General features: G+C 45.2%; 1 protein-coding gene across 1 annotated transcript in view; it reads left to right on the top strand.

Moving 5' to 3' along the window:
- Positions 1-21,587, top strand: part of LOC149469139 (solute carrier family 22 member 2-like) — a 56,395-nt gene that overhangs the window by 15,305 nt on the left and 19,503 nt on the right. The window contains exons 4-7 of the mRNA XM_089669837.1: positions 940-1,108; positions 4,243-4,357; positions 11,577-11,683; positions 18,614-18,828. Of these exons, the coding sequence (XP_089525963.1) occupies positions 940-1,108; positions 4,243-4,357; positions 11,577-11,683; positions 18,614-18,828 (606 nt within the window). The remainder of the gene's footprint in view (positions 1-939; positions 1,109-4,242; positions 4,358-11,576; positions 11,684-18,613; positions 18,829-21,587) is intronic.

The following is a 21,587-nucleotide window of genomic DNA, read 5'->3' as shown; positions in this document are numbered from 1 at the left end:
TATAACTTTCACACAGAGTCAATAATATACACTGATTTGGGTTATTTTTTTTTTACCAAAGAAGTGTAGAAGATTAGATTTTGTCCCAAATTTATGAATAAAGATTATTTGCAAAATTTTATAACAAAAACTAAGGAAAATGTTTTTGTTTTTTTTTAAATGTAGGTATTTTTTGTTTATAGAGCAAAAAAATAAAAATCCTAGTGGTAATTAAATACTACCAAAAGAGAGCTACATCTGTCTCAAAAAAAATTCTAAAAATTTCATTTGAAAAAGCAGTGCACATCAATGCTGTCAGAGTGATCGAGTTAGATGTTGAGTTATAGCGCTGCTACTGGGCCTGTCATGACCTGCTGAGTCTGAAGCCTATGGAATAGCAGCAGAAGATACTTCTTTGAAATTAGAACACGCATCTGCCGCCAGCCAGTTATTATCACAACGAGCTTAAGTACCTTGCTGCCCTGTTTTTAGTATGCCTTTATTATGTTTTTAGTACAAACCACAGCAAAGTCATTTACAATTAAAAGCTTTTTAAAATATTGTTTTTTTTAAAAAAAAACAGCACTACAAAAATTAATAAAAACTTGTTTATGGTAACAAAATCACACACAAAAAAAAGGAAAAACTAGCTAAGACAAGAGGGTAGCTAGGTGGAAGGAATGGGTTAATACAAGCTAATTGGAGTTCACTTGAGGTTAATAACTGGTTAAATAGTAAATAACTGTATTAGGAAGAAAAAACTTTTCTGGTTTCATAGGTGAAGTTACAGAGCAGAACAGCTGGACATACAAGGTACATTCAAGGCATATCTAGTATATCTTTGGTCCTTAAATGGTTAATAATTACATATTTATTAATGCAATACTATTATTATTACATGTAAGTAAAATTGAGATCAGAGCATTTCAGATATGTCTTACTATTGTCACCACATTCTAGTTGCAGAGTTTGTTGGCTTGGATCACAGAAGAACTGTCGGGATTGTATACCAAGTTGCATTTACAGTTGGACTTCTGGCACTTGCAGGAGCGGCTTATGTCATTACAAATTGGAGATGGCTTCAGCTGGCAGTCACTCTGCCAAACTTTGTGTTCCTGACATATTACTGGTAAAATTCTGCCATTATCTATCTAAAAAAACAGCTTAAGCCAAATATGAAACAGCATACAGTTGTGCTCAAAAGTTTACATACCCTGGCAGAAATTGTGAAAGTTTGGCATTGATATTGAAAATATGATTGATCATGCAAAAAAATGCTCTTTTATTGAAGGATGATGATCATATGAAGCCATTTATTATAAAATAGGTGTTTGGCTCTTTTTTAAATCATAATGATAACAGAAATCACCAAAATGGCCATGATCAAAAGTTTACATACCCTGGAATGTTTGGCCTTGGTACAGACACACAAAGTGACACATAAAATGCCAATTAGAGGTTAATGTTCCACATCTGTGGCTTTTTAAATTGCAATTAGTGTCAGTGTATAAATAGTCAATGAGTTTGTTAGCTCTTATGTGGAACCACTGACTAGGCTAGTCAAAACTGTCAGAACTGTCAGAAGTCCTGCGTAACAAGCTAATGGAACTTTATAAAGATGGAAAAGGACATAAAAAGATGTCCAAAGCCTTGAATATGCCAATCAGTATTGTTAAATAACCTATTTAGAAGTGGAAAGTTCGGGGATCTTTTGATACCAAGCCAAGTACAGGCAGACCAAGAAAGATTGCAGCCACAACTGCCAGAAGAATTGTTCGGGATACAAAGGGAAACCAATAAGTAACCACAAGAAAAATACAGACTGCTCTGGAAAAAGATGGTGTGGTTGTTTTTAAGGAGTACAATACGGTGATACTTGAACAAAAATGAGCTGTTTGGTCGAGGTGCCAAAAGGCATGCTATGTCTCCCAGCACAGTCTCAAAGGCATGGTGGAGATTCCAGGAGACAGGCAGGTACTCTAGGAGAGCTAGACAGGGTCGTAGAAGATCCTTAACCCATCAGCAGGACCGATATCTGCTCCTTTGTGCAAGGAGGAACAGGATGAGCACTGCCAGAGCCCTACAAAATGACCCCCAGCAGGCCACTGGTGTGAATGTCTCTGACCAAACAATCAGAAACAGACTTCATGAGGGTGGCCCGATATCCTTTAGTGGGCCCTGTGCTCACTTCCTGGCACCATAGAGCTGGATTAGCATTTGCCATTGAACATCAGAATTAGCAGGTTTGCTACTGGCACCCTGTGCTTTTCACAGATGAGATCAGGTTCACCCTGAGCACCCTGACAGACGTGAAAGGGTCTAGAGAAGCTGAGGAGAAGGTTATGCTACCTGTATCATCATTCAGCATGATCGTATTGGTGGTGGGTCAGTGATGGTCTGGCAAAGCATATCCATGGAGGGATGCACAGACCTGTACAGGTTAGACAATGGTACCATGACTGCCATTAGGTATCGGGATGAAATCCTTGGGCCCATTATCAGATCCCACGCTGGTGCAGTGGGTCTTGGGTTCATCCTGGTGCACGACAATACCCGGCCTCATGTGGTGAGAGCATGCAGGCAGTACCTGGAGAATGAAGGAATTGACGCTATTGAATGACCCCCATGCTCGCCTGACCTAAATCCAATAGAACACCTCTGGGATATCATGTTTAGGTCCATCCAAAGCTGCCAGGTTGCACCTCAGACTGTCCAGGAGCTCAGTGATGCCTTGGTCAAGATCTGGGAGGAAATATCCCAGGACACCATCCGTCGTCTCCTTAGGAGCATGTCTGGATGTTGTCAGGCATGCATACAAGCACATGGGGGCCATACACACTACTGGCAGTTTCATTGACATGATGGAACTTTCATCTTGTTCACTAATTTCTGGAGCTAATTCTCTTGCAAAGTGAACAGCTTATTTGCCTTTAGTAAATGAACCCCAGTGCATCCACAACACCTAACCAGTACCTATACCATACCTGATCAGACATAGGGTTAAGTGTTCACATGGAATTTCCAAAGAATGTTCTCCATGCAATTCTGTATCTAATGAATTGTATATATACTGTACCAGAGCCACATCTGTTGCAAATGGTGAAGGCCCTCGCATTACAGTTGCAGTTGTGCGGGGCAAGCCTTTCTAGAAAAGAAAGACAGGCCCCTCATCATGCTTTTCAAACCAGGTGAGCTTAGTAGCGTGTGCTCCAATCCAGACAAATTGTGTGAATATGCAGTGCACTGCTTCTTTCTCTAGAACATCTATAGTGGCTGCAACTGAACTCAGTGGGATCAGGGAGAGCAAGCACTGTGCATGCGCACAGCTTAAATGGCTCAGTGGCAGCCACTATGGGGCACTTTATTCCATTGTTCAGGGCATCCTGTAGGGGCTCTGGTATGCACTACTCATTTGAAATGGAATTTAATCAGGGATTTCTGGAAAACCTTCCTAAAGATTAACTTACGCTTTAAAACCCAACAAACTTTCAGTTTTTAGCTAAGATCATTTCAGGGGTATCAAAACAGAAGTGTCTTAAAAATGGTTTTCTAACTCTGGTGTGTTTGCAGAGATCTGACATGCTCCGTGTAGAGTCAAAGCTCATGATGATGATTCAGCACAAAGGAAGTTTGATCTCTGTAAAGAGACCACTGCTTCAACACAAATAACAAAAATCCATCTCTACAGCATGCTGGCAAGAGACAGGCTTTTCTACTCTGTGACTGTGTCTCATTTCTGTGCAGCATTCACTCGTCTCTCCACGTCACTGTCTCCTGCAGTGGCCTGGAGGAACCAGTGAGAACTGCGGGTGACCGCTAATATTGACAACTTGAGAAGTATTGGTTTTCCAGCAGAGTTTGGGGGACCATTACTTAGATCAGAGCAGAGTTCTGTGGCTCTAGTGGCAAGAGAGGTCCCCTGGTTCTTTCCCCTGACAGCCACATTACTAAAAAGCCCAGTAGTGATGTTGGTGTCAGCAGAAGAAGACAATGAGAGCAGTGGGGGACACAGGAGATCAACACTCCTGGAAGTGTTCGTTTCTGAAGAAATTCTGCCAAAATCAGTAACTAATTATATAACCCAATGCAGCTCCTGATGACCAAGGCAAACCCATGATTTGTTGCTAGCCAGTTAGGTACTCTACTCAGCTGCAACAGCAATGCTGTATCTAGCTGAAAATTGCCAAAGGAGAAAAGCAGAGAGATTTGTATCTGCTACAGACCTCTGCTACAAATGTAAACTAAAAAGTTAATTTATTACAGGTGTGTTCCAGAATCACCCCGATGGCTCCTATCCCAAAATCAGAAAAATAAGGCCAAAGAAATTATTGAGCATATTGCTAAGAAGAATAAGAAACCTATACCCCATACTTTACAGGTGAATATCTAAATTCTTTTGTTATTTTGAAGACCACATGGTTTAAGCTTAAACTGAAGCACTAAGCCTCATGCCCCATGTTATATAACTGTTCACTACTGTCAGGGCTCCGGGTATGACCAGAGGTATGTGAACTGACACAGGGAAACGCAGGCTTCAGATATGTTATAAACAATATAATTTATTAATACTAACAATACATAAACGCAGTGCAATACTAAAACATAACAGTGCAACGAACCAAACCAAACCACCCACAGATAACAATACATACAATGTAAGCGTAGTCAGGCAGGCTGGGTCAAAAACAATCGGGCAGGTAGGAACAGGAGGAGCAGGCAGAGAGTAGTCAGGTCACGAGCCGGGTACAGCAACTAACGGGCAGGTAGGTACAGGGGGTCAGGCAGAGAATGGTCGGGGTCACAAGCCAGGGATCAAACAGGAGAAGTCAGCAGAGGTCTGGATCAGGCAGGGTCGGCAACAAATCAGTCAGACAGGAACAGGAACAGGAACGCAGGTAACAAGATACAGGGGCCCATGTAAAAACACACACCAAGGCCCTGACTGCAGGTCTGGCCATCCCTTAAATACACCTGCAATCAGCCTCAGGTGTTTTGGCTGACTGCAGGGTTGAGTCTCTGATTGCTGAGAGCACCCGCTGGCCAGCCCTGGTACTGCAGCCCACAAGGCAGGTGAGTCCCACCATTATTGGCAAGTCCATTCCTGACAGTACCCCCCCTCAAGGAGCGGCCTCAGGACGCTCCAAACAGTCCTAGCTGAGCAAAATGTTCCACCGCCCGGGTCTGGTAACTGGCGGGATATCAAAGACTGGCACATCGGGCTGGACTCCGGGCAGCGGCACATCGGGCTGGGCTCCGGGCAGCGGCGCATCGGGCTGGGCTCCGGGCAGCGGCACATCGGGCTGGGCTCCGGGCAGCGGCACATCGGGCTGGACTCCGGGCAGAGGCACAGGGCCCCCAGGAGGAGCGGCAGGCACAGGGCCCCCAGGAGGAGCGGCGGGCACAGGGCCCCCAGGCGGGGCGGCGGGCGCCGGGCCCCCAGGCGGGGCGGCGGGCGCCGGGCCCCCAGGCGAGCGGCGGGCGCCGGGCCCCCAGGCGGGGCGCCGGGCGCCGAGCCCCTAGGCGGAGCGGCTGGCGCCGGGCCCCCAGGCGGAGCTGCGGGCGCCGGGCCCCCAGGCGGGGCGGCGGGCGCCGGGCCCCCAGGCGGGGCGGTGGGCGCCGGGCCCCCAGGCGGGCACCGGGCCCCCAGGCGGGGCGGCGGGCGCCGGGCCCCCAGGCGGGGCGCCGGGCCCCCAGGAGGGGCGGCAGGCGCCGGGCCCCTAGGCGGAGTGGCAGGCGCCGGACCCCCAGGAGGGGCGGCGGGCACCGGGCCCCCAGGCGGAGCGGCAGGTACCGGGTCATCAGGCACGACAGCGGGCATCGGGTCACCAGGCATCAGGTCATTTGGCTCGCCAGCGAGCACCGCGTCATCTGGCAAGGCAGTGAGCACCCAGTCACCAGGCACCACAGTGTGTTCCGAGTCAACTGGCATGACCGCGGGCACTGGGTCAGACATTGGATCGTCTGGCTCGACAGCGGGCATCGGGTCACCAGGCATCAGGTCATTTGGCTCGACAGCGGGCACCTCGTCATCTGGCAAGGCAGTGGGCACCAAGTCACCAGGCACGACAGTGGGCTCTGAGTCAATTGGCACGACAGCGGGCACCGGGTCATCAGGTACCGGATCGTCTGGCTCAACAGCAGGCACCGGGTCATCTGGCGCTGGATCGTCTGGCTCGACAGCGGGCATCGGGTCACCAGACATGACAGCGGGCACTGGGTCATCAGGCATTGGATCGTCTGGCTCGACAGCGGACATCGGGTCACCAGGCATGACAGCGGGCACTGGGTCATCAGGCATTGGATTGTCTGGCTCGACAGCGGGCATCGGGTCACCAGGTATGACAGCGGGCACTGGGTCACCAGGCATCAGGTCATTTGGCTCGCCAGCGGGCACCGCGTCATCTGGCAAGGCAGTGGGCACCGAGTCACCAGGCACGACAGTGGGCTCCGAGTCAGCTGGCATGACCGTGGGCACTGGGTCAGACAATGGATCGTCTGGCTCGACAGCGGGCATCGGGTCACCAGGCATCAGGTCATTTGGCTCGACATTGGGCACCGCGTCATCTGGCAAGGCAGTGGGCACCGAGTCACCAGGCATGACAGTGGGCTCTGAGTCAATTGGCACGACAGCGGGCAGCGGGTCATCTGGCGCAGGATCGTCTGGCTTGACAGCGGGCATCGGGTCACCAGGCATGACAGCGGGCACTGGGTCATCAGGCATTGGATCGTCTGGCTCGACAGCGGGCATCGGGTCACCAGGCATGACAGCGGGCACTGGGTCATCAGGCATTGGATTGTCTGGCTCGACAGCGGGCATCGGGTCTCCAGGTATGACAGCGGGCACTGGGTCACCAGGCATCAGGTCATTCGGCTCGCCAGCGGGCACCGCGTCATCTGGCAAGGCAGTGGGCACTGAGTCACCAGGCACGACAGTGGGCTCCGAGTCAACTGGCATGACCGCGGGCACTGGGTCAGACATTGGATTGTCTGGCTCGACAGCGGGCATCGGGTCACCAGGCAACAGGTCATTTGGCTCGACAGCGGGCACCGCGTCATCTGGCAAGGCAGTGGGCACCGAGTCACCAGGCACGACAGTGGGCTCTGAGTCAATTGGCACGACAGCGGGCAGCGGGTCATCTGGCGTTGGATCGTCTGGCTCGACAGCGGGCATCGGGTCGCCAGGTATGACAGTGGGCACTGGGTCATCAGGCATTGGATCGTCTGGCTCGACAGCGGGCATCGGGTCACCAGGTATGACAGCGGGCACCGGGTACCGGATTGTCTGGCTCGACAGCGGGCATCGGGTCACCAGGCATCAGGTCATTTGGCTCGACAGCGGGCATCGGGTCACCAGGCATGACAGCAGGCACTGGGTCATCAAGCATTGGATCGTCAGGCTGGATCAGTTCATCAGGCTGGGTACAGACATCAGGCTGGGTAGAAACATCAGGCTGAAGTGCGGGTGCCGAGGCACCAGGCTGAACCACGGAAGGCAGGTTCTCAGACGGCAGGCTCACCGGTTTGGATACTGGCAGGATGGTACTGGTTGGAAAGAATTTTCGCTTTTTTCTGGTTTTAACTACTGGAGCACTGCTAGTAAACGCAGGTCTGCAAATGAATGGAGCAGCTGAGGACAGAGAAGAGCTGGAAGATGGAACAGAGGAGGGAGCAGCCGCCACAGAGGACCTCTCCACAGGGCCAAAGAAAGGATAGGTGCAGCGGGTGGGAGCAGGGGACTGGTATGTGGTAGTTAGCAGAGTATACTGGGCCGTCACTGGGGGTGCTGTCGGGGATGCAGGAAGAGTGCCTTGAGCAGAGGAATGACGTTGCAAGCTGACTGAGGCTGGGTGCAACAAGTCTGACCATGTCTGCAGTACGGGTTGAACAAAGCTGAGCTTACACAAAGACTGTCTGACCAAAGACTGCACTGCGTTTATACAATCCCTTAATACCTGTGGTGAACATGCAGCATAATGCTCCAAGAAGCAATCCACATCATCCTCTAATAACCATACCAGGGACTCTACCTGGTCTGCACTAAATGGTGGCAAAAAGTCATTCCTGCTTTCAGGGGTACCAGATGAAGCCAACTCTACACAAACCTGAATCAAAGGTTGCACCTCAGAGAACTCTGTGCCCTGATCTACCAGAACATGAGCGATCCGTATACATTCTAGCAGTTGATCCCGGGTATACTCCCTCAGAGTCTGATAAGCATATTCTCTGTCATCAAAAACCAGCAGCGACAAATACACAACCTCATCAAGATCCATCCTTCCCAGCAACAAGCCAAGATGGCTTCCCTGTGCAGCCACTTCTGGTCAGGATTGGCCTTGGTGTAATGTCAGGGCTCCGGGTATGACCAGAGGTATGTGAACTGACACAGGGAAACGCAGGCTTCAGATATGTTATAAACAATATAATTTATTAATACTAACAATACATAAACACAGTGCAATACTAAAACATAACACAGTGCAACGAACCAAACCAAACCACCCACAGATAACAATACATACAATGCAAGCGTAGTCAGGCAGGCTGGGTCAGTAACAATCAGGCAGGTAGGAACAGAAGGAGCAGGCAGAGAGTAGTCAGGTCACGAGCCGGGTACAGCAACTAACGGGCAGGTAGGTACAGGGGGTCAGGCAGAGAATGGTCGGGGCCACAAGCCAGGGATCAAACAGGAGAAGTCAGCAGAGGTCCGGATCAGGCAGGGTCGGCAACAAATCAGTCAGACAGGAACAAGAACAGGAATGCAGGTAACAAGATACAGGGGCCCATGGAAAAACACACACCAAGGCCCAGACTGCAGGTCTGGCCATCCCTTAAATACACCTGCAATCAGCCTCAGGTGTTTTGGCTGATTGCAGGGTTGAGTCTCTGATTGCTGAGAGCACCCGCTGGCCAGCCCTGGTACTGCAGCCCACAAGGCAGGTGAGTCCCACCATTATTGGCAAGTCCATTCCTGACAACTACAGCCCACTGGAGTTCACTACAGCCCACTGGAGTTCACTACAGCCCACTGCAGTTCTAGCATTTGACAGCTGAATGACAGGAGGTAGGCTTAGCAATGGGAGGGAAAGAGCCAGGGGCAGAATGACAACTCATGGGGCCCCCGGGCAATAGGGGATCATGGGGCCCCTGTGTCCTTGCCCAAACTCAAAAAAAGACTATGAAAAAGGTACCAGGGGCATCTCATGGGGCCCCCTACTGACCCCAGGCCCTCGGGCAGTACCCGAGTTTCCAAATGGTCAGTCTGCCCCTGGGTAGAGCTTACTTTTGACTTAGGCAGATGTCGAGGCCCTTGGTACAGCATTGAGCCTAGATTTCAGGGCCTCCACAGGGACACAAGGATTGGTTTGAGAACATAAACAGATACTTACAGACAGGGTCAGACAACTGATGAGGCAAGAGCTCAGGGCCCAGCAAATGAAGGGGGGCCTGACCACTGTTACAAACATAGCTGTGGCAAGTTTCAGCCTGTCTTGTAGGCACATTGCTAAGAGCCTGACAGAAACAAATCATATAATGCAGCCATCCTCTTTTGTCTGACACCCTCAGCTAATGTCCTATGATGCAGAGGTCAAGCAACCACCAATACCTAATTACCAATGAGCATACTGCCTGTCAGGTGCAGTGCGCAGAACTTAAAGGATTATTTCACCTTTTTGAAAAAATTAGAAGGTGAACTAACACCCTACACCATCCCCCCCAACCCCATCTGGTCCCTGCTGTATTTGTTGATAGACTTGTGTACAACCAATCAGCACCTCCGGCTATAGCCAGCAACACTGATCATTGTATTTTGATGGCGGGGAAGGCTCCCTGCTGTCAGAATACAATACCAGAGCAGGAATGATCCCCCCATTCACCTTGAATTTATAGATGGTGGGATAGGCTAATTTATGTTTTGTTCAACCTGCTGGTTGAATGAAAAAAATAATTATGTATGGCCAGCTTTATACCTGAAGTCTAAACTTGTGACTGCCTAGGAGCAAAAGAGAGATACAGAGCTTGCTTTACAGTCACCAAAACTCGATTGCCTTTAGATCTACCAACAACTATGTAAAGGAAGGGACTGCCTGATTTGATACATATTGATTGGATAGATTAGGTAGGTCCTCATATTTTGCTAACAAACCTAAACTTGATTGCACTGTCAGATTGTAACATGTTTGGAGATCCTTAGAGCTGTTGGCTAGTGATGTGATTTAACAGGCCTTTCAATTTTTCTACCATGTAATGTCTTTCAAGTTCCATCCTCTCTTTGTTGTTAGATTCTAAATAGTATTCTTTTGCAATGGCATCATGCCCTTTTCACTTTCATTCAAGATGTCTCTTGTTGGTGAAATATTTACAGCTTTCTGAGAAGATAGTGTTAATAAGAACAGCATTACCTGTTATGTGATCTGTTCTACATAAAGTAAATGATGTTTAGCTCCTAACCACTGCAGCCCTAAAGCCTTTCCTAGTCTAGTAATTTTTTTTGGATATATGTTAGTTCTGTACCTTATGACTTTTAGCTTTGAATGTTTTTTTGGGGGGAATTCAAATAGAAATGTAACTTAGCAGCAAGTTCGATAAATGTGTGTATATATATATATATATATACACACACACAAATAATTTATTGGGAATCAAAAAGATGTAAAGCTAGCTGTAAATCTACCAGAGGCCCTGTTTAGAGTTAATTGAACTCTACCCATTAATATATGCCTGCATTACAGCATTTTTGGTGTCTTAGAAATGTTTTCATCCAAGTCAGGTTTACTGTTTTTTTCAGTCAAGTCGTTTTTATTAAGGTTTTTCTGTATCTTTTGTACAAAAAACAAACACAAAAAATGTGAGTTTACATAAGACAAAATCTAGCATGTGGAGCAAACATCAATCCAAGAAAGAAGACATAATAACAAAAAATAGCTTTAAACTGATTTCAGAGATTGTACGATTTTTTTTTGTTTTTTTTTCTTATAACACAAGATTCACTTAGCCATATATCCACATTAATTGTCTATTATGCAGCACTTTATCATATTCTAAATTGTGAGGTGGTGTAATACAATCCTTACAGAAGGCAGTGTATTAACTAGGATCCTAACCTACGGGTGTAACAAATATCTAGCTTCCCTTAGCAGATTCCGGGGATAGCGGTGGAAGTGTTGATTCCTTGGACTCCTGCCACAGATACCATATTTTTTAAAATTTGTTTGGGCATCCGCTGTGTTTATAAGTTGCCTCCTCCCTCCTTAAATTAAAATTAAGGGCATTGCGCCACTGATTATAAGTTGGAAATGTGGATGAGATCCATTTTTGGAGAATACGTTTATGTGCCAAATATAAGGCTTGGGTCCAGGTTTACTTTAAAGTCAATTTCCATTAAAAAATGTATGAAAACATCATGATGAAATAATTATTGGAAATACCCAGGGATGATTCTCCTTATTGCATTCTAGCCTATACCAGGTAGAAAATTCGAAAGGTACAGAGTTCTTAAAGTGTTAAATGTGCATCTATCCTTGCTATTAAGGTTCCATAGGTTGCAAAGCAGAGTGATAAAAAGCTGGTTTTATGTAAGTGTACTCTTTTAATTACAGAGTTTAACTGCAAATGAAGACACTGGCGAGAAACAAATTCCATCTTTCAAAGATCTTTTCAGAACTCCCCAGATAAGGAAACACACTTTCATTTTAATGTACATCTGGTATGATAAATTTATCTGTAAACTAGACTTGTACTTATCTACAGAATCATTTAGCAGCAGATATAAAACATTGTTATGTTCTTACTTTACATAGTTAAATTAGATTAAACATACACTGATGATACCCAAAATAACTGCTGCAGTTTTGGTCCAGAGGAAGGGAAAAAAATAAAATCCTTCTCAACCCCCAAATGCAGTTGGCTCAATTCCCAGGGTCAACATGTTTCTCTAATAATGTCATGTAGCCAGAACTTTGAATATTATTAGCTTCAAGAAAATAATTTTTTTAGTCTCAATCATTGATTTTGCCATTCCCTTTCCATGTGGTCAGTAGTGTATTTAGATTTTGTGCTGCCCTAGGCAACACAAACATTTTGCCCCACCCAATGAGAGAGCGAGAGAGTTCAATAAGTGTGTGTGTATATATGATTGTCTCTCTCTCCCTTTCTTTCTCTCGTCCCTCTTTCCCCCTTTGTCTCTCTTCTCCCTCCGCTCTCTCTTTCTCCCTCCCCATCTCTCTCTCTTCCCTCTCTCTCCCCCTCTCTCTATCTTCCCTCTCTCTCTCTTATCTCCCTCTCTCTCTTCACTCCCTCTCTCTTCCCTCTCTCTCTCTTCCCTCCCTCTCTCCCCTCTTTTTCTCTCTTCCCCCCCTCTCCCTTCCCTCTCTTTCTCCCTCCCTCTCTTCCCTCCTTCTCCCTCTCTCTTTCTTCCCTCTCTTCCCCCCTCTCTCTCTCCCCCGTTTCTTTCTCTTCCCTCTCTCTTCCCCCCTCTCTCTTTCTCTTCCCCCTCTTTCTCTTCCCTCTCTTTTTCTCTTCCCTCCCTCTCTCTTTCTTTCTCCCTCTCACTTTCCTCTCTCTTTCCTTCTCCCTCTCTCCCCTCTCTTTCTTTCTCCCTTTCTCTCTCATCTCTCTTTCTTTCTTTTTCCCTCTCTCTCTCCTCTCTCTCTTTCCCCCTCTCCTCTCTCTTTCCCCCTCTCTCTCCCCCCTCTCTTTCTCCCTCCCTCTCTCTCTTTCTCTTCCCTCTCTTTATCCTTCTCCCTCCCTCTTTCTCCCTCTCTCTTCCCTTTCTTTCTCTTCCCTCTCCCCCCCCCCCCTCTTTCTCAGATCGTATGGGATCACCCCCCTCTCCAAGGGCTGCTGATCTCCGGGCAGATCTGTCAGTGTGCAATGTACTAGATGGGATGGATGACAGGAGGGAGAGCCCACAGAGGACAACACAGCTCACCTCCTCCAGGCTCTTTCCTTTCTGACACTTCTCCTCTCCCTGCACCAGGCTGTCCCCTGGTCCTGGCTCGTCGGCTGCTTGAGGAGAGGTACATGACCGTCGCTCTGCAACTTCCCTCCCCCACACCCCACCACATCAATCTTCCTGCTGTCCGCTGCTGCTCAAAAGGTCCCTTCTTCCGGGGGGGACTGTGCCGCCCCCCTATAAAATTGCTGCCCTAGGCAAATGCCTTGTTTGCCTCGAGGTAGATCCGCCCCTGCATGTGGTAAAGCATTTTACCGCTATCTGTGAAGAACCATTTCCTAAATTAATAATAAAACATAATTTCTTCTATGTATGTGAAATCCTTTTACCCTTTGAAAAGTCCTTAGGATAACAATCTAGCTTGCCAACTCTTTATACTGCCTTTGAATATGTTTAAATGTTAGTGCTGTCACATCTAAGACTTCATGCTCACAGGGGATCTTCTAAATGCTTTTCTCTTGGCAGGAGAAATGTAGCCTTAAAACAATTCTAAGACATGTTTTTTTCTGAAAAAATTCTCCTCTCTTGAACGCACAAGTGATGTTTGTTTTTTTTTTCTGCCTCTAAATGCTCTTGCTTCAAAATTCCTGTAAACACCTATATGTGCATAAACATATAGGCTAACATAGAGGTGGCGTTTAGAGGAGAAGCAGTTATCGAGCTCAAGTGTGCATGAAGCCTCAATCATCTTTTTTCCAAACTAAACTTGTACTAATTTCAAACCTTTTATCAAATTAGTTGGGTTCCTTTGAACTCTCACCAAAACTCTCATAATGTCTCTTTTACTAGGTGGAATGAGGCCCATTCTCTAGAAGTTACCTGACAGACTATATAAACGATATAGATTAAATATGACATAAGGATGCCATTGTTTTATTTCCCTTTTTATTCATCTCAAAATGTTGTTTGCTTTCGCAGTTGCCAATTGGCATTGAGTGATGTGGCTTTATAAGAGGTCTACAAGTATAGGTAGGCACACAAGCTAGGGTCTTGATAAAGTCAAAAGACCTAACCTGACCTGAAAGGTATTTAGCAGATATACTGTATGCACCATAAGATCACACATAAATATGAATGCTTCCTTCATTTCTGGATTTTAGGGATAATACTCAGATACAGTGGGGCAAAAAAGTATTTAGTCTGCCACCAATTGTGCAAGTTCTCCCACTTAAAAAGATGAGAGAGGCCTGTAATTGGCATTATAGGTAGACCTCAACTATGAGAGACAAAATGAGAAAAAAAATCCAGACAATCACATTGGCTGAGTTGGAAAGAATTTATTATGGTGGAAAATAAGTATTTGGTCAATATCAAAAGTTCATCTCAATACTTTGTTATATATCCTTTGTTGGCAATAACGGAGGTCAAACATTTCCTGTAAGTCTTCACAAGGCTGGCACACACTGTTGCTGATATGTTGGCCCATTCCTCCATGCAGATCTCCTCTAGAGCAGTGATGTTTTGGGGCTGTCGCTGGGCAACATGGACTTTCAACTCCTTCCAAAGGTTTTCTATAGGGTTGAGATCTGGAGACTGGCTAGGCCACTCCAGGACCTTGAAATGCTTCTTACGAAGCCACTCCTTCGTTGCCCGGGCGGTATGTTTGGGATCATTGTCATGTTGGAAGACCCAGCCACGTTTCATCTTCAATGCCCTTGCTGATGGAAGGAGGTTTGCACTCAAAATCTCACGATACATGGCCCCATTTATTCTGTCCTGTACATGGATCAGTCGTCCTGGTCCCTTTGCGGAGAAACAGCCCCAAAGCATGATGTTGCCACCCCCATGCTTCACAGTAGGTATGGTGTTCTTTGGATGCAACTCAGCATTCTCTCTCCTCCAAACACAACGAGTTGTGTTTCTACCAAACAATTCTATTTTGGTTTCATCTGACCATATGACATTCTCCCAATCCTCTTCTGGATCATCCAAATGCTCTCTAGCAAACTTCAGATGGGCCCGGACATGTACTGGCTTAAGCAGGGGGACACGTCTGGCACTGCAGGATCTGAGTCCCTGGCGGCGTAGTGTGTTACTGATCATAGCCTTTGTTACGTTGGTCCCAGCTCTCTGCAGGTCATTTACTAGGTCCCCCCGTGTGGTCCTGGGATTTTTGCTCACCGTTCTTGTGATCATTTTGACCCCACGGGGTGAGATCTTGCGTGGAGCCCCAGATCGAGGGAGATTATCAGTGGTCTTGTATGTCTTCCATTTTCTAATTATTGCTCCCACAGTTGATTTGTTCACAGCAAGCTGCTTGCCTATTGCAGATTCAGTCTTCCCAGCCTGGTGCAGGTCTACAATTTTGTTTTTGGTGTCCTTCGACAGCTCTTTGGTCTTCACCATAGTAAAGTTTGGAGTGTGACTGTTTGAGGTTGTGGACAGGTGTCTTTTATACTGATAACCAGTTCAAACAGGTGCCATTGATACAAGTAATGAGTGCAGGACAGAGGAGCCTCTTAAGAAGGTACAGGTCTGTGAGAGCCAGAAATCTTGCTTGTTTGTAGGTGACCAAATACTTATTTTCCACCATAATTTGCAAATAAATTCTTTCCAAATCAGCCAATGTGATTGTCTGGATTTTTTTTCTCATTTTGTCTCTCATAGTTGAGGTCTATCTATGATGCCAATTACAGGCCTCTCTCATCTTTTTAAGTGGGAGAACTTGCACAATTGGAGGCTGACTAAATACTTTTTTGCCCCACTGTATTTTAAATAAATTATTGTTTTATCAAGGAGCTGAATAGGGTTCTTGAAAGGTTTGATATGAATTATAGAAGGATTTCCTTATAAACTATTCACTTTTCCCAGGATGTATACTACCTTAATAGTTTCCATATTATTGGAAAATATTCTGCTATAAAATAAATGTCCAGTAGCAATCCATTCTACAAAAAATGCTGTAGAACATTTATTTAAAATTAATATCAAGACCGACAGAAAATGAATAAAATATACTGTGGAGGCTCAGTTGCTGTCTATTTCTAAATGTCACACCATACAAATGTGTGCACGCTTGTTGTAGTTCATAGTCTATCATTTGTGGCTTAATGTCTGCAAGTGCTGTGGCACTTCTTGTTCTAGGAAAGTCTGCAACTAATCTGTGAAAGGCTGCCTGTTTTTACACATTTGTCACACGTGTTATGAACTAGACTACACTCTGATCACATAATTAACAAATGACATGAACCACCTTTTATTTTTTTTTACAAATATCTGAAAATATTTCTTAAATGCTTTTTGCATCTTTTTATTTTTTTAGGCAAATTGTGACAAGCTGTAAAATCAATATAAAAAAACAGTAGAACATTACATGCTCAAAAAAAGCCTCTTTATTTATCACAAAAATGCATTGTTTTGGGCCCTATACCATCCCCTGTCACTGTCTGCCTAATGGGGCTGATGTATGGCCTTGAAACATTGCATTTTTTTGTGATAACTATGTTGCCAAAAATATTGGGACCAGGGGCAGACTGACCATTTGGAAATTCGGGCACTGCCCTTTAGGGCCCGGGGCCAGTAGGGGGCCCCATGAGATGCCCCTGGTACCTTTTTCATAGGCTTTTTTGAGTTTGGGCAAGGACACAGGGGCCCCATGATCCCCTATTGCCCGGGGGCCCCAAGGTTGTCAGTCCGCCCCTGAGTGGGACGCCTGCCTTTACATGCACATGAACTTTAATGGCATCCCAGTCTTAGTCTGTAGGGTTCATTTTTGTGTTGGCCCACCCTTTGCAGCTATAACAGCTTCAAGTGTTCTGGGAAGGCTGCCCACAAGGTTTAGGAGTGTGTCTATGGGAATGTTTGACCATTCCAGAAGCACATTTGTGAGGTCAGGCACTGATGTTGGACAAAAGGCCTGGCTTGCAGTCTCCGCTCTAATTCATCCCAAAGGTGTTCTATCAGGATAAGGTCAGGACACTGTGCAGGCCAGTCTAGTTCCTCCACCCCAAACTCGCTCATCCATGTCTTTATGGACCTTGCTTTGTGCATTGGTGCGCAGTCATGTTGGAACAGGAACAGGGGTGGACTGACAACTCATTGGGCCCCCGAGCAATAGGGGATCATGGGGCCCCTGTGTCCCTGCCCAAGCTCAAAAAAGCCTATGAAAAAGGTACCAGGGGCATCTCATGGGGCCCCCTAGTGATCCCGGGCCCTCAGGCAGTGTCCGAGTTTCCAAATGGTCAGTCCGCCCCTGAACAGGAAGGGTCCATCCCCAAACTGTTCCTACAAAGTTGGGAGCATGAAATTGTCCAACATGTCTGGTATGCTGATGCCTTAACAGTTCCTTTCACTAGAACTAAGCAGCCAAGCCCAACCACTGAAAAGCAACCCCACACCATAATCCCCCCTCCACCAAACTTTACACTTCGCACAATGCAGTCAGGCAAGTACCATTCTCCTGGCAACCACAAAGTCTAAACACGTCCATCCGATTGCCAGACAGAAAAGCGTGATTCGTCACTCCAGAGAACACTTCTCCACTGCTCTAGAGTCCAGTGGCAGCGTGCTTTACACCACTGCATCCGATGCTTTACATTACACTTGGTGATGTAAGGCTTGGATGCAGCTGCTCAGCCATGGAAACCCATTCCATGAAGCTCTCTATGCACTGTTGTTGTTGCTAATCTGAAGGCCACATGAAGTTTGGAGGTCTTTAGCTATTGACTCTGCAGACAGTTGGCGACTTCTGTGCACTGTGTGCTTCAGCATGCGCTGACCCTGCTCTGTCATTTTACGTGGCCTACCACATCGTGACCGAGTTGCTGTTGTTTCCAGTTACTTCTGCTTTGTTCTAATAACACTAACAGTTGACCGTGGAATATTTAGTAGCAAGGAAATTTCACAGATGAACTAATTGCACAGGTGACACCTTATCACAGTACCATGCTTGAATTCACTGAGCTCCTGAGAGCGACCCATTCTTTCACAAATGTTTGTAGAAGCAGTCTGCATGCCTAGGTGCTTGATTGTATACAGCTGTGGTCATGGAGGTGATTGGAACACCTGAATCCAATGATTTGGAGGGGTGTCCCTATACTTTTGGCAATATATGCTGGCCATAGACGGGTCGAAAATCAGCCGATTTTTCAGCCAAAAAAAAAAATGGCTGATTTTCGCACTGTTAGTGGGTTAATTGTTTGGCCGTTTTTCGGGTTTTTTGCACAGTTTTTTTATCGGTTATGTTGGAAAATTCGGCCGATTTTCTCGGCAATGATGGGCAAATTGGCCAATCGTTTTACTGGTAAAAAATCAGTGCATGAACCGTGACATGCAAGGGACAGAAGTTATGGGGTGAACTTTATGATTTTGTTGGCCGATTTTTTTTACCGTTGGTGGTAACGTCGGTCGAACGAACAACCATTTTTTTTTTTCGAAAAATCGGTCGATGTTTGACCCGTGTATGGCCTTCATAAGTGTATGTTTGCATACTCAGATCTCCACAGAGAAAGGAATGATTGGTGTTTAATTGAAAACAGATTTTTTTGTTTATGAAAATCTCTTTTCATATTATTATTCCTTTAGATAACCCTGTCATACATCAATCCCCATCCTATTCGTGGGAGATATTTAGGTCAAGTCTGGTATTTGCATAGATCAAGCCATGTCTGGGCATCCTGGGCACCAGACATGGCAATTCACTCAATTTAAACTTGCTTGTCATGTTCTTCCTTATGTCTTTAGGTTTACATGTGCTGTCATTTACCAGGGACTAATTATGCACATGGGATCCACGGGTGAAAACATTTACTTAGACTTTTTTATCGCTGCTATGGTGGAATTCCCTGCAGCATATATAATAATAGTTACAGTGGATCGCATTGGACGCCGATATCCTTGGGCAGTGGGTTGTTTTGTGACAAGTCTAGCCTGCCTTGTTACTGCTTTCATTCCTGAAGGTAAGTCTGTAAGACACATATAGAGGAAAAGCTCATGTGCTTTCATTAGCTTCCAGCTTAAAAGTACTGTAGATGTATTTCCATTCTACCTGCCGTATCTGTAGATGCCCTCAGCTTATATGTATAAATGTATTATTATAGCTACAATGAGTACAGACCACTAAGGCACCTCTGGACCTGGTCAATTACCTGCTGCATGGGATTACTTGGGTGCAAATATTAAGTTCCTTCTTTATAGTATACCTGGCACAAACCTGAGCAATTCAAACTGAGCATATGCACAGAAGACACGGAGTTATAGAGAAGTATCCGTTTGTAATAGTATTATTGAATATTTATAATAATATTTCTTTTCTTTTAGTAATACTTTGTACTTGATTACAAAATGATAATTAACATGTGATATAAGTGCTTTTTGTTAAGATGTGAAAGAATAACAAAAATCAGTATTAAACAAACAGGGTTCAGCGAGCGCTAACAGAAAAAAGAGCAGCTAGTACACAAAAAAAGGGAACCATATAACCTTCTAAGATACTCATAAAATATGTAGTGCAGCGCTATAAAAATCATAAAATAAAATTAAAAAACGTAAATACAGTTAGGATAACAAAGTATCAATATAAAGTGCATATATAAGTAGTGTCCTTATCAGGATGTGAAATACTGATAAACAGCCAAAATCCACTATGAACTATAATAGGCAGTAATAGTCCCATAGGTGGTAAAGATGGTGGGAACACAAAGTGGACTGAAAGCAGGTGACTCGATTAATCCCAGTAACACATATAATCTGGTGTCGTGCGGGAATAACGGGTAAATTGCACACTCACCAGAGGCGCAATATACATGCGCATTTACATCAAATGTATCAGAGGTCCCATCAATCCTGGGTAGGATGTAGCCTGGAATGGATGCCTCTTCAGTGGATTATGGTGATGGTACTTCTAGAGGTCCCCTTTAAGGCTTGGTTACAAATGGGGTCTGCTGGGTACAGCTCTCCTCTGGGCCCTGGGCTGGTCACCTGGGTGTCCTAGGGGGTTAAGTGCTCGGTGATAGAAGCAGCTCTTGTAAAGAGATACAGTGGCTGAAAAATCTTCAGCTTTGGATAAACTTCCGGGTGTAGACAAATGATTAAATCCTATCTCCTCACAGGTTCCGAACCCCTCCGCTGCTCCTATGGGACTATTAATGCCTATTATAGTTCATAGTGGATTTTGGTTGTTTATCAGTATTTCACATCCTGATAAGGACACTACTTATATATGCACTTTAGATTGATACCTTGTTATCCTGACTGTATTTATGTTTTTTAATTTTATTTTATGATTTTTATAGCGCTGCACTACATATTTTATAAAAATCAGTATTAGCTTTGTCATACATCTTAAATAATACATGTTTCATGTTGGAACATCCAATATACACCACTTTATAGTATGAGTGTGGCAGAGTTTGAATAAGTGCAATCTGCACATTCTTGCTTAGCAATCAGTAGTGAAATACTGTAAGTACAAAGAAAAGTTCCTCTCAAATACATGCCCTACATATAAATTATTGCCCACATCTGATAAAATGAATGCATAAGATAGGACTGTGCAATAAAAAAGAGTTATAATAATGTTTAGTAGCCTTAAAGCATCCACTAAACGGAAATGCTGAAGTGACAAACCTTTGGACAGGGCATACTGTACATGCTATGTCTTTGGGAATTGCTTTGCTATGCATGACCTTTAGTATTCCCATAGACACAGCATACATGCTTACAACATTGCTTATATTCAGATAAACTCAAATTACATACATTGGCAGCCATTTATATACTTATTTATCCAACAACATGAAATGAGTAGGATTCTTATACACTTGCCAATATTAAATGTAATTGGTATTTTTGTAAACCAACCAAAGTGCATTTTGTAAATCAAACATCAATTACAATGTTAACAGAGTGGACAGATTTTGCATTCACATTAGTGATGGGCCAAACACCTCCCTGTTCCGTTCGTAGTCAAACATTCGAACCTACTGAAAGTTCGACTAGGAACTTCAAACAGGGACAATTTACTGAGAGGTATCTTACTGCATCTGAGTATGTGGTAGCATACTGCTCATCTGCTAACATACCGCATAAGTAATATTATTAAGACATGCAGTATATTAGTAGTGAAGACATTATTTAATGATTCAGCTGTCAACAGGGTTCCTCGCTGACAACTGAATGTCAAAAGAATTGTAGGCATTGCCTGACAATTCTTAGTTTTTTTTTTAAATGGCATGGGGTACCCCCTTCCATCCATACCAAGCCCTTCAGGTCTTGGTATGGATTTTGAGGGGATACCCCACGCCAAAATATTTTTTAAAAATGGCATGGGGTCCCCCCAAACTCATACCAGACCCTTATCTGAGCATTCAGCTCGGGAGGTCAGGAAAGGGGGGGGGGGGAGGGGATGAGCGAGTAGCCACCCTCCTGAACCATACCAGGCCACATGCCCTTAATATGGGGGGGTGCTTTTGGGCAGGGGGGCTCCCAGATCCTGGCCCCCCCCCCCAATGTGATAGAGTATGCGGTGCATGGTACTGCTACTCATTCACAAAAAAAAAGTGTAGTAAAAAAATGACAGAAAAGAATCTTTGACGAGTTCTTTAATAAAAACAAACAAAAATAGAAAAAAAATCAAAAAACACTCTGGTCTTGATGCTGGCTCCCACCACTGGCGCCTGCGGGATGACAGTTCTTAAATACTGTGATAACTTAACAA

This window comes from Staurois parvus, unplaced genomic scaffold, assembly GCF_062004578.1.
Source record: "Staurois parvus isolate SC_StPar_1 unplaced genomic scaffold, SC_StPar_1.0 ptg000081l, whole genome shotgun sequence".
Classification (NCBI taxonomy): Eukaryota; Metazoa; Chordata; class Amphibia; order Anura; family Ranidae; genus Staurois; species Staurois parvus.
This window is presented reverse-complemented; position numbering and strand designations above follow the sequence as displayed.